This window comes from Natator depressus, chromosome 19 (assembly GCF_965152275.1).
Source record: "Natator depressus isolate rNatDep1 chromosome 19, rNatDep2.hap1, whole genome shotgun sequence".
NCBI lineage: Eukaryota > Metazoa > Chordata > Testudines > Cheloniidae > Natator > Natator depressus.
In genome coordinates, this window is record NC_134252.1 from 4,703,866 (window position 1) to 4,716,691 (window position 12,826).

Consider the following 12,826-nt stretch of genomic DNA (forward strand, 5'->3'; position numbering starts at 1 on the left):
GAAATTGGTAACAGCCATTGTAACCAACTGGTAAGTGTGTAAGAGGCCCCACTTGGTGCTCAATTCACAGAGGCTGTAGGTCTGTTGTAGCCCTACTTAAATAGACTTGATTCTTGAGCTCAAGCTGTAGATACTCATGCTTTTAGGTTTGGAAATCCCTGGTTCAGTCCCTGGTATGTTGGCCAAGGTGGTGGCTATCCCTGTGAGTATGAGTCTTTCTAGACTTGCTGGCTTGTCCTGTATTTGCCAGTATAACCTTTCTCTTGGTGTCTTTCAGGTTAACAGGTTTCCAGCTGCCTGCTCCTATCGTGAGCACTGGAGTTGTGTTATCTTTATGGCTCGTGAGCGATTACGCTGTCAGTGCTCAAGGCTTCCAGGCAAACTATGAAGGTAGGTCCGCCCCATTCCATTTGTCTTACTGCTGTAGCCGGGACTAAAAACAAGCCCTTGTTGAAAAGTGTGGAAAAAAAGTGTGTGGAAATTTTGGGGGAAAAAAATTACCAAAGGAAACAAAAATTTCTGTGCAAATTTGAATTTTATCCACCCGCTCTACTCAAAATGTTTTTAAAAGTTACCATGTAAAGAAAGGCAGAGCGCTGCTTTGGGATTGGAAGAGAAAGTAGAACGTTAGCTCCGGGCTCCTCAGGGTCACAGAGAATGCAGCTCTCTTTCCAGCCAACGGGACTGAGGACGATGAGCTAATGGGGAATGCACGGCTGCATGGAGAAGGCAGCCCTCAAAAGTTTAGAGCTTTGTTTGAGTTCCATGTGCATTTTCTTAAAAAGCCCAAACAATAGGTTTTAAACCTTTTGCCGTACATTCCTTTTAGGTGGGGTAAAATGTTCTGTATTATTCAAAATTGTGGAGGTAGTCTGTCCAGCTACAGAAATGCTTGGATCTCTATAACTATTGTTGGTATGGCAATACCATTTTCCCATGTTCTCTGTGTGTGTGTGTGTGTATCTATCTTCCTACTGTATTTTCCACTGCATGCAACCGATGAAGTGGGTTTTAGCCCACGAAAGCTTATGCCCAAATAAATATGTTAGTCTCTAATGTGCCACAAGTACTCCTCATTCTTTTATCTCTGCTGAGATTCCCTCAAATCTAGCCCCGTGGGTGCACGTGGGCATTCATGAACTTCAGCTAAACGTTGCATGAACCTGTCCCTAATGCCAAACTTGTAGCAAGACAAGAGAATGAGGTGGGTCACACTTGGTTATGGCTTTTACTACAAACGTTTGTGCACAGCCCTGTCTCCTGAGTTGCTTGCAGAGTCTTTCAGTGAGAATCAACATGCTGGGAATGTCAGCAGAATGGGGATCACCTTTCTGCCCCCCCTTATGTTTGAACGTTACTCGGGATGGAGAGCTAATAATAGGTTTTTATTTTAAGGTTTAGCTGGCCACTTAAGTGGGATCAAATTTATATAATTTCCATTTTTATACAGCTATCCCCTCCTTGGCTTTTGTCTTCTGATACCTTTCTTCCTGATCGTTCGTTTTATATTCCTTTGATATAGTAGATACGCGTGTAAAGAAGCTGGATCCAGGATTGGTTTGCACCTACATATATTTTAAATTATTTGAGGGATGTTTGACCAGACGCAAGAAGGTTTTATTTTTAGCCAAACTGGTTTTCATAGTCATTGAATTAATCAGAAATATGAAATTTTGTGGGGGTCCAGGGCAGGAGGGACACCGGAGCTAATTGAAAACCCCTCAGGGTTTTTGCCTCTGAAGGCCTGGATTCAGATCTTGGCTCAGGTGGCAAACAAAAATGAGCTGTAGGGTTTCACTCTAAGTCTGTGTTGGTGCACGTTGCAAAACTGCTATGTTGTTTGATGCATCTGGCCATCTCTGCTCGTGGGAGATTGAGTCTTACTGCGTAAGGGGGCTGAGCGGGCTGAGGGACTGTAACTTGGAAGAGTAGGTTGGGGATGAATAAAATCATGAATGATGTGGGGAAAATGAATAAAAAGGTGTTATTTATCCCTTCACACAACACAAGAACCAGGGGTCATCCAATGAAATTAATAGGTAGCAGATTTAAAACAAAAAAAATGAAGTATTTTTTCACATAACACACAGTCAACCCGTGGAACTCGTTGTCAGGGGATGTTTGAAGACCCAAAGTATAACTGGGTTCAAAAAGAATTAGATGAACTAATGGAGGACAGGTCCATCAATGGCTGTTTGCCAAGATGGTCAGGGATGCAACCCCATGCTCTGAGTGTTCCTAAATCTCTGACTGCTGGAAACTGAGGCTGGATGACGGGATGGATCACTTGATAAATTGGCCTGTTCTGTTCATTCCCTCTCAAGCATCTGGCATTGGCCGCTATTGGAAGACAGGATACTGGGCTAGATGGACCAATGGTGACCCCCTGACGTCCCTTCCAACTCTGATATTCTATAATTCTATGGTCTGACCCAGTATGGTCACTGTTATGATTGAAGGGTATCAGTAGAGGTCTGTGAGGCCCAGGGATAAGAACAGAGTGGGAAAGGGGGTGCGGGTGTGGGTAGGATTGATGTGTATTAGTAGAGCTGTTTGCGAGGAGCCCAGGGCTAGATCATGTCTGGTGCAGCAGATCAAGATTGAGGTGCATTTATGTGTGGGCAGCACACACTAATGCCTGTCTCTAGATACCATTATTGTCTCACTGCCTTTCAGAACCATAATGTTCCCATTGCACATAAATTGTTTTAATTTTACGTGTGTTTGGAGGGAACCCCACGAATGGATCCACTGCCCTCTTGCTGATCAGTCCAGTGGGACCAGTGTATGATATTCACATTATGCAAGTTTAATTTTAACTTCCGTTTCTAACTAAAATTAGAAACATTTTCCTAATTGGGGTCTTTGTAATATTGGCAACTGGGAACACAAATCTCCCCTGTCCAGTCTGCACTTTGAATTGCTTAGGGACGCAGTTTTGAAACTTAGGCACATTAAAATGAATGAGAATTGAGTGTCCAGTTCCCCAGGATGGCTTTGAAAACTGTTTGCCCAAGGTCACAGAGAAGTTCTGAGGCAGAGCTGGGAATTAAACCCACATCTCCTGAGTCCTGGACAAGTCGCTTAACCACAGGGGCATTCTTTCTTTCAGTGGTTGCACCTCTGTCCCCAAACAAATTTGGAGTTCAGGAAAAGCCAAATATCTGTCCTTGGAACTTGCATTTTGCCTTGAACTGCTGGGAACGTCTTCCAGTTGATCTTAAACGTGTTCAGAAATTGCAGCAAGGCTACAATTCATCTGCCTTCAAACTCTTTTAGTGTTGTTGTTTGTTGACTCACCAGACAACAGCATCATCACACAAGAGCTTTTCTGGGATTGAGCTGTGGGCTTTAGTTTTAAACAGGTATTTCACTCTGGACTCAATTCCATATGAAATGCATTGCTCACTCTCGCTGTTGTTTGGCTTCTGCTTGAATTCTCCGTTTGTTGCCTTACGTGACGACTGAATTCATTACATATACCAGGCATGTTGTTTATCCCAATGGTTTCAGGTTTGCAGTCCTCATTCTAGTAGTTATTCTGAAGGCTGGATATGAATTGTTTTATCATTTAATAATAATAATGGAATTACAAAAAAAAATATGACCAGCATTGTAAAGTAGGGTGTTTCGGCTGAAATGCTTTCATTATCAGAGTGGGCCTGGAGTAATATTTAAATACATTATACAGCCTTCAGTGATATAAAACATGTCTTGTATTTGCCACCAGCTGAGAGTATTAGCCCCAGTTGTTTTATGACAACAGTGCGCTCTGTAGGTATATGAAACATTCCCACCCGACACACACACTTTCCTTTAAAAGCTGCATCATCCGTTCCTGAGTCATCCACTCCCAAGGTTTTTTTCAGTTATGAGGATTCTTCTTTTGATGTCTATGTTTCAAGGAGGAAAATGTGAGGAATTCAGCACAAGAAGGTGAAACATACAAGCCAACAGCTTTTTCAATAGCTTTTATTTTTGTGGACTCACAGAGGGTATGGAAGGAAAATGGCAAAGCCCCTATCCGGTCCCATCCAGTACATCTCACTGGAAATAAGAGGTTATTTCCCTACCTGGCCAACCCCAAAGCATTGCAGTCCTAGGATTGCTTTTTAGGTTACTGCCTGGCCTGTACTGTACCGACTCCCTGCAATGCAGTTTGGTCTCTTTAATAAACACCCCTCTCCCCCAAGCAAGCCTTTCTGGGACAGGCTTAATGATTTTAGCAGAGACATGCAACTGAAGCCCTAAAGTGGCCATTCTGCAACTGGCAGTTCCTGGCTGCCTGCCTCTCCATTGCAGCTGATAAGTTTTTGGGAGACTATTATATAGCCTTGTGTGATTTCTTTTTTAATTAATTTTTAAAATCATCATCTCATCAGTGACATAGACACAAAAAATACCAGGGAAAAGGACCCTTTGCTCTGTGCTAGGGACTTGTGAGGATTACATGGTGTAGTTATCTATCTAACTGTGCAACAACCCCAAATTTTAAATTCCCCCGCATGTTTTCAGAAATGTTGACGTATTTAAGGGCGTCTATTATTTATATTACAATGTCAATATTTTCCATATTGAATGGTAGATGGGTGGACTAGATCATCGCCAAAACATTTTCTGTCCTGCTTTTGATAGAGAGAAGCATGAGGAATTCCAATGTTTTTGGAAAGTTTGGTAAAGATCCTAATCAGCCACTGGGGGGAAAAAAAAAGTTTTGAATATACAGGCACGCACTGTCCCGTTGCATATTTTGAAAGGGAACTAGGGTTACAGCAGAATTTTGCCTTTTCAATAAAACAGCTGAGTCGTGCTGGGATTACTGCTACATAATAGTAGGGCCACATTTCTGCTCAGAGGCTACTTCAGACTCTAGGGCGATGCCTTCACTGCTGAAAGACACATGTTTTTGCATGGTTATCTATCTCAATGTAAAATACTAGTGAAGAGGGTGCTCTAGTTTTTATCTTTAGGTGGCTAGTTGGAGTAAACCCCAGGTGAGAGGGATAATGTTGACCTTGTCTAGAGAGATGAAGGCAAAAGCTGCCTAGGTTTTGTCTCCATTAGGGTTTTACATTGAGATAGTTACCTCCCAGACAAGGTTTTTTGGGGGTTTTTTTCAGTGAAGAGAGTGGGTCCAGGGCATGGTGTCACTGGAAAGAAAACAACCCAAGAAACCCTGGGTCAATGAGTGGATGTTATTTTGCCTTGTCAAGGTCTTAGTCCATACACGCTCATGCCTCTGTGTGTTTGAGCTGCAGTGTTGACTGCCTGTCCCATCCTGGCTGGGATTAAGGCTACTCACATTTCTGGACTGGAAATTGGAAAGAAGGGCCTGGGGCTTGGAAGCGAGGGAACATGAGGGCTGTGCGGAACGCACCTGGCCACTGGGTGGCAGTGTTCCTTCACAGACCTGCAGGTGAAGCAGAGTAAGAGGGGTGTGTGACAGCTGTCTCTCAGATTCCTGCATTGCTCACAGCTCTTCAGTCCCTCAGGGAAGGGCAATTAAATAGTCTGGACTGGATTCTGGGCTGCTCCTCGGAGGGGCAGCCCAGGAGCAGCTGGTGCAAAGGTGGCTTCATGCCACCTGTGCGCCTCTTGGCTTCCGGTGTGCTGTGGGGGCGAATGCAACCCCTGCTGTAAGTTTAGAGCAGTCCTACCCTGCTTTTCTTATAGCATCCTTAGCACGGAGCTGCTCTGCAGGTCAGAAGCCCTGTTGTGAGCACTGCTTTGGACTTACCCCCCGTCTGCCTTCTGCTGCCATTGTGCCAAGCATGTCCCCTGTGCTAATGACTATGAGGAGGACCTTGAGGTAGAGCCAATTGCTTTTGCCCTGCTCTGCCCCTGCACAGGGAAAATTCCCCCTCTCCCCCCTGCCGATTATAGCCCCAGTATACGCACTACACAACATAGGGGTTTTGGCTTGGCAAAATCTCTTGAGCTGGGTTTTTGTTTTGTAATAATTAAACCCCAAGCCAGGGGTGTTCAGGATCCAGGCGGTGTTTTTATCCAGACACCCTAAAGTTCTTGGAGGCTGGGATCAATAGTTTCTGAGTGGTTCTGCCTCCCTACTACCAGCCTGCAGGGCCAGCTCCAGTCCACGGCTATGTAGAGAGAGAAGCGAGTATGAGCCACTAGAAGAGATCACAGTTTGCTTTGTGAGTGAGCTGTAACATAGATTTGCTGTCTGATGCTTGGGCATGGAGCCATAGGTTTCCTGGGTTACTATGAGATCTGACACGTAGCCTAGATCTAAGCTATACTGCTTGAGTGTAGGTATTGCCTGAAGTTTATATAGGTAATAGCTTGGCTAAACTGGGGGTGGAAGGGCCAGATTTCCAAGCGCTCAGTACCCACATTTGTAGCCAGTGTTGAGTCCTGAGCACTTTTGAAAATTCTGGCCTCCACTGATATATATTTCAAAGATATAAATACCAAGGTAGGACAGTAGTTTTTTCAGGTTGTGCTGTGTGGGGGAGAATATAATTAGTCAGTGGGTCTACTGAGTTTAGAACATGCTTTGCTGAATCAGGGACTAGATGGGTTAACATTGGTTTTTTTCCCCCCTCTTCTATAACGTTCTCTAGTTCTGTGTTTCTCTGTGATGCAGAACAATCTGAGATAAAGCTAATGTTGTTAATAGTTTTTTTTTAAAAAAGGTTTTCTTTCTCAAAGCAAAACCTGAAGTAATTGATGGTGTTTTTAAAAAATCAAATGCAGAAGCCTATGAGCAGCTGCTGAGATAGCAAAGATCCAAAATGAGTGACTGAGTTTATCTCCTGAGAGAAGAAAAATAAACCACTCAAAACCCAGCCTGCGCCACCAAACGTGAGGGAGAACTCATGTTTTAATTAAAACTTAATCCTGAGAGGTAAGGGAGGAACACCCACTAACACTTCAGCTATACACCTTTCTCAAAGAGTTAGTTAAGAGTAAAGAAGGAGATAACTATGTTTCTGATGAAAGGGAATATGTTGTTGCTGTTGTTCTGTTTCAGTCCATTCATAATCTACGACTCACTGAATAGCTTGTGATGCGACAATTTGTGTTTAAAGACAGAAATGAGAGTCCTTGCTGTAAATGGCTCTTTTATGATTTGCTATCAAAGCATGTTTGGTATTCTCCCCCTCTTTTTAAACAATCTCTGGGAAATGCAAAAAACCCCAAAACACCCCACCTAATCAGAATGTTAAAATTGGAACAAAACACTTCTCAGCAATTTTATTATTAAAAGGGGGAAATTAGTTTTTATAGGAAGAGCAAGTGCAAAGATGGATGCATCAAAAAGGATATAAAAAGTGTACTCTTGTTACTTTAGTCTCTCTTCCGCCTTGTTCCCTGGGAAAATGGGTGAATGAGGTCATTGTATCCAGCTTTTGTTATTATTTAACGTTTATATTGTAGTTACACCTAAAGTTCACATCAGGTTGGGCCCCATTGTGTTAGGTGCTGTACAAACAATGTTATCTAACATAAGATATGATTCATTTATCTTGTTACCTTGGTGTTTGTGCTAGAAAACAATAGATATTTCATATTTGTATGTGTAAAATTGTAAAAATAATTTTATTACCCTCAATATCAAAATAATATTTCTATCGGGACTCTTACTGAGCCGTATTTACATTGAGCTCAAGGGCACTACATGTGAGTAAAGATGGCAGAAACTGGCCGATAATGTCTTCTGCTTTAAAAACATAAATTGGGTAGTCTGTACAACAGTCCATTTTAGAAATGATTTAATGCTAGATAGGGAACATGAGGTGCTGAGAGTTTGTCACTTGCTCAAAGCCACAGATGAATTTGGTGTGAGAAGTGGGACTGGAATTCAGGAATACCTGACTTCCATACTGCTAGATCATGGCACGTTTCCCCCCCTCTGCTCATGCTTTTCAATCTTCCTTACTTTCACCTGCCTAATTGCTACATCTCTGTTTTTTCCTCTTTTCTCTCTTCCCATCTTCATCTGTCTTCTTTCCTTTTGCTTTGCATCTCAGGTCCTCACCTATTTTTCATCCACTTCCATTCTTCCTTGCTTCTTTTTGTTTCCTAATCTCCGCCATTTTTGTGGTACTTATGTTCTTAATGCTGGACATATTGTTTTAAGCACCGAGAAGTGCAAGGAAAAGCTCTTATGCGCTGTCTCTCTGTTTTTTAGCTGTGTGAATATGGAGCTGGTTAAAAAGTAGAAACATTGTCCTCCCTGAGACTAAGCCGCCTTTCTGCCACAGCCCAAGTACAGTTTAGGCAGATGCACTGAAAGGTTCTTCATGTGCGTGTGTACATGCATGTATAAAATATAAGCTAAATTCTATTCTGCACACTTTCTGACAAGATTTAGTACTGTGCAGACAGCACGTAGTTCGTTTTGTCTGGCACTGGACAGTACTGACTGCTACTACTTTTGGTCCAAAAGGATTTTCAACATCTGGTTGTGAAGATGAGCTGAACTTGCATTAGCTTTATTTTGTATGCAGCCCTGTGCACCAAGTTTGGATGTACTCTATGCCAGGGGTAGTCGATTATTTTTTTGTCATGGTCCAAATTTCTTGGTCAATGAATAATCAAGGTCCAGACTCCGGAAAAAATAATAATAAAAAAGAATAACAGTAATGAGTAAATTAAAAGATGTCAGGGTCTGTTCAAAAGTGTTTGGTGGTCCGGATTTGGCCATGGTCCACCTATTGACTACTCCTGCTCTATGCCAAACTCCTTTTGTGTCTCCTGTTAAGACTCCTGTTTTGGAACATTATGCAAACAAATGCACTGAAACTGGAAGAAAGGAAGTTTTGTTCTGGAATTTAAAACTTTCCAAACACACAGTGGTCAATGCAAGGACAAAATTGACATCTGCTGTAGTTTTGACTTTACCAGTCAATACGTAGAGCAGAATCTCACACATGGTTATTACCAGGCATACTGTTTCTTCTGTCCATTACATTTAATGGGATTAGCTATAATAATAATTGCTGTAGGCCTGGTTTTTCAGAGCTGCTGATCACCCATAACTTCCACTGCACACTGTTGGCACTATGCAAATAATTGCTACGAAAAATGATGCTAGCAAGGCTGGGTGCTCCTTTGGCTAAGGTGCTAGATTAGGATTGCAGATCTGGCTTCAGTTCCCAGTGCTGACGCAAACATTCTCTGTGATCTTGGGTAAATCATTCAGTGTCTCTGCTCCCAGTTTCCCATCTGTAAAATAGGGCCAGTAATATTTCCCTCCCTTACAGGTGTGCTGTGAAGATAAATTCATTAATGTTTGTGAAGCACTCAGATACTAGGGCAATGTAGGTACAAAGCAGATCAAATAGAATACTTGCTATACTCTAGTTTCGCATGCTCATCACGTGATAATAAAAGAATACAAGTAGTAGCAGAAGTAATGCATCTTTACTTCAAGTCCGCAAAAATGTTTAGACACTAAATAAACCTCTCTGTTACCCCCATGACTAGATATTATCCCCTTTTACACTGTGCGTCCTAGCACAGTGTAAATCAAAGGCAAATCCATGGAACAGAACCCAGAACTCCTGATTCTTTGTGCTCTTCAAGAAGAGGTGTAAGGTGTTAGATACTTACCCACACACAGCAATGCAACAAGTTAGGATTGGATGTGACAACCACTGCATCTCACTGTACCTGCAGGGGGAATTATGGAGGCACATTTATAGATAATCCAAGTTAGGATTTGGCCAGGTCATCTTCCTACTCTTGTGAAAAATGCCATGGGATCTTTGGAGACCACAAGTGGTCAGAGCTTCGGTTTGATGTTTCATCTGAAAGACAGATGCTAAACTAATGTTAGGACATGCTCTTGGGATGGCATGTGCCACTATTATAGGTATCTACAATATGAAATTAATTATAATCAGTGCTACAGCATACCTGATGACGACATAGTAAGGTGGTGTTTAAAATAAATTGGGCGAGTCTTTTACAGTAAGTGGAAAATCAGTAGGAATTCCACATCCTATCCTCAATAATATCAACAGTTCATCATGCGTGGAGGGTGTTTTGTTTTTAGTGTATTAATGTGGGTGAAAGATGAAACTGCATTATAGTTTATAAACTGCTACCTCTTGGCTATGCTGTCATTAGTTTTAAGGGCATGAAGGACAATCAAGGGACTTAACAGAATGCTATGAGCGCTCGCTCTTCATCATACATGAATAAAGACAAAAGCCGTGCTATAAAACACTGAGCTGAGCTTAATAAAACTTTTATAGTCCTTCGCAGTTCTGAATAGTGCCTTCTGTCTGAGGGTCTCAAAGTGCTTAGCAAATGCTAACTAAGCTGTCAGGTGCCGGGTATCCTACATAAAACTTGTTTCTATCTAGACATGTGTGTTAGCAATTCTGTGGGAAGGTGAAAATTCTTTGACAGCTAGTGGTGATTGGACAACTTTGTAAAGGGTTCCAATGCTGCAAGGTGCTGAGTGCCCAAAACTGAAATCAATGGGAGTTGAGGGTGCTGAGCAAAAGAGTGGGCTCAAGATTTGAGTTGGGGGTTTTGGCTGAGGTATGTATGTGAAAGTTCAGGTGCTGAACTTGGCACTTACATTTTCCAGCTCCTTTATTCTGCATGAATGGGCTGGAAATCTTTCACAACTATATGCTTTTTGGAGGCATTGTGGTCAAACAGTTAAATCTCTGGCTCTGCCACAAGCTAGCCCTGTGACCTTGGGCATGTCACTTCACTTCTGCATCCTCCATGCTCATATTTTCACCTCCACTTAGCTAGAATTTACTTCACTTTGCAATGCTTTCCAATGCTCCCACTTTTGAGTAGCATTGTGTTATTATTGCGAGGCTCCGAATGAGATCAGTGCCCCATTGTGCTGTACATGCATATAGTAAGAGACAATATCTTCCCCAAAGAGCTTGCAGTCTAAATAGAGAATGGAAAAATTGTGTGTTCCCATTTCATAGGTAGGGAATTGAGGGACACAGACATTAAAAGATCCGAGGAGTTTGTGGCAGACTGAGGAATTGAAATTGAGTTTTAAGTGCCGAGCAAATGCCTTAGCTTTCCTCCCTCTGGTGACACATACTTAGAAGATACAGCGCTGTAGTCCTATACATTAGAATTTGTTGAGCACAATTGTTTCCAGACTTGCCCTACTGGGGAAAAAGCAAATACAACTCTTAATAGAAGAAAATGTCTAAATCTTTCTAGGAATATTATATGCTTCTTCATCCATGTTAAGTGAAGGCAAGGTCTTCATGGAAGCAAAGTCTGGTCAGCCACCAAGCCTAGGGCATGTACCATTACAAACAATGGGGTCTTTGGCTACAGAGGCACTAGTCCCTAATGCAACAGGATTTAACAGTAGGTGAAGATTTCCTTTTCTGAGACATTGTGTTTGATTACAGCTGCGACAAATTTGATAGCTGCAAACACTAAGTGCCTGATTGAAAAGAAACAATTATGCCTAGAAGATCACTGCTTATTTTAAGAAATTAGAAGTGTTTAAATACAGAGAGAAACAGCCCCAAGTAAATGCTACTGTTTTCCTCCTTAATAAATACCTTCCTCTTTCGCATGTACAAATATCTCTTTCTTCACAGTGCTTGTTTGTAGACCTAGGCGTGAAAATTTAGATGATAAAATAAAAGGTTCTAGCCCCCTATCCCCCTGTCTTTCTAACTAAACCTGACTGGGACTCCTGGGTCCTATTTGCTGCTCTCCAGCTGATGGAAACATCAGCTCGCCTGCTAACATAGCGCTGTGCACACGACCACTTATGCCAGCAAATTTATGTCGCTCAGGGGTGTGTTTTTTCACACCCCCACGCGACATAAGTGTTGCCGACGCAAGCGGGAGCATAGACCTAGCCTGAGTTACTGCAAGCTACAGGTAAGATCTCATTTTGCTGGTGTGGGGAAGAATAACAGTGCAGCTGTCTGGCTCTTCCGTTTTTGGAAGGTTGATGCCATTTCATTTGCCTGATGGTAGAATCCCTTAAAGAAGTACTGGAATCTAGTCAAAACCAAACGACCTGCAGTTGGAGGCATAGCTCTTAGTGCTTTCAGTGATTGATTAGGCTCTAAATAGTTCTTTGAGCTACTTAGTATCAGCCTGGGTGTGAAACTTTAAGGAGCCTTTCAATGCCTTTCAGGACTTCTGTGCATTCAGCTCATTCAAGTGACTGTTACTACATTTCATGAGACAACTGGTAGGTGAGACAGTATCTTTTATTGGACCAGCTTCTGTTGTGGAAGGGACAAACTTTTGAGCTTCATAGAGCTCTTCCTCAGGTCTGGAGAAGGTAACAGGAGTGTCCAAGCTAAATACAAGGTAGGACAGATTGTTGAGCATAATGGGGTTCACACATGCTATGGGAGACCTGTTAAAATGAAGTGGACCGTGCAATAGAGGCTTAGTAGGCTGCAGGTATGTTACAAATTGTAATGGGCCACGAAACCAGCATCCCTGTTCAGTCTGTTTTTTAGTGTCCAGCTGCTCTATGAATTTAACATCTCAGGGTTGTCTTTTGAGGTATTGTTCAGGTTTCCTTGGAGGACAGCGACTGATGAGTGTTGTCCATTGTCTTGGAGATATTTGAGGCAGGCAGCATGGCCGTCATGGCATATGTGTCATGCCCTTTATTCTAGGGGTCGTCATTTCATAATTATCTGCTGCTGTTAACATGTCTTGGCTTTCGTGCTAAAAATGACAGACCCTTTTATTTGCCTGCCTGCCCTGCTCTTTGGTTTACTATGCTGCATCTGCGTGACCTGGGAGAGCTGCCACCCTTAGGCTGTGATCTCTTTGTATCTTACAAGCTAAGCAGGGTCACGCTGGGCTCGGTGCTTGGAAGGGGGAT

At 42.5% G+C, this 12,826-nt stretch overlaps 1 protein-coding gene across 1 annotated transcript in view; it reads left to right on the forward strand.

Moving 5' to 3' along the window:
- The window catches only part of CSMD2 (CUB and Sushi multiple domains 2), a 536,547-nt gene that overhangs the window by 84,787 nt on the left and 438,934 nt on the right, over positions 1-12,826 (forward strand). The window contains exon 3 of the mRNA XM_074934462.1: positions 278-390. Coding sequence (XP_074790563.1) covers positions 278-390 — 113 coding nt within the window. The remainder of the gene's footprint in view (positions 1-277; positions 391-12,826) is intronic.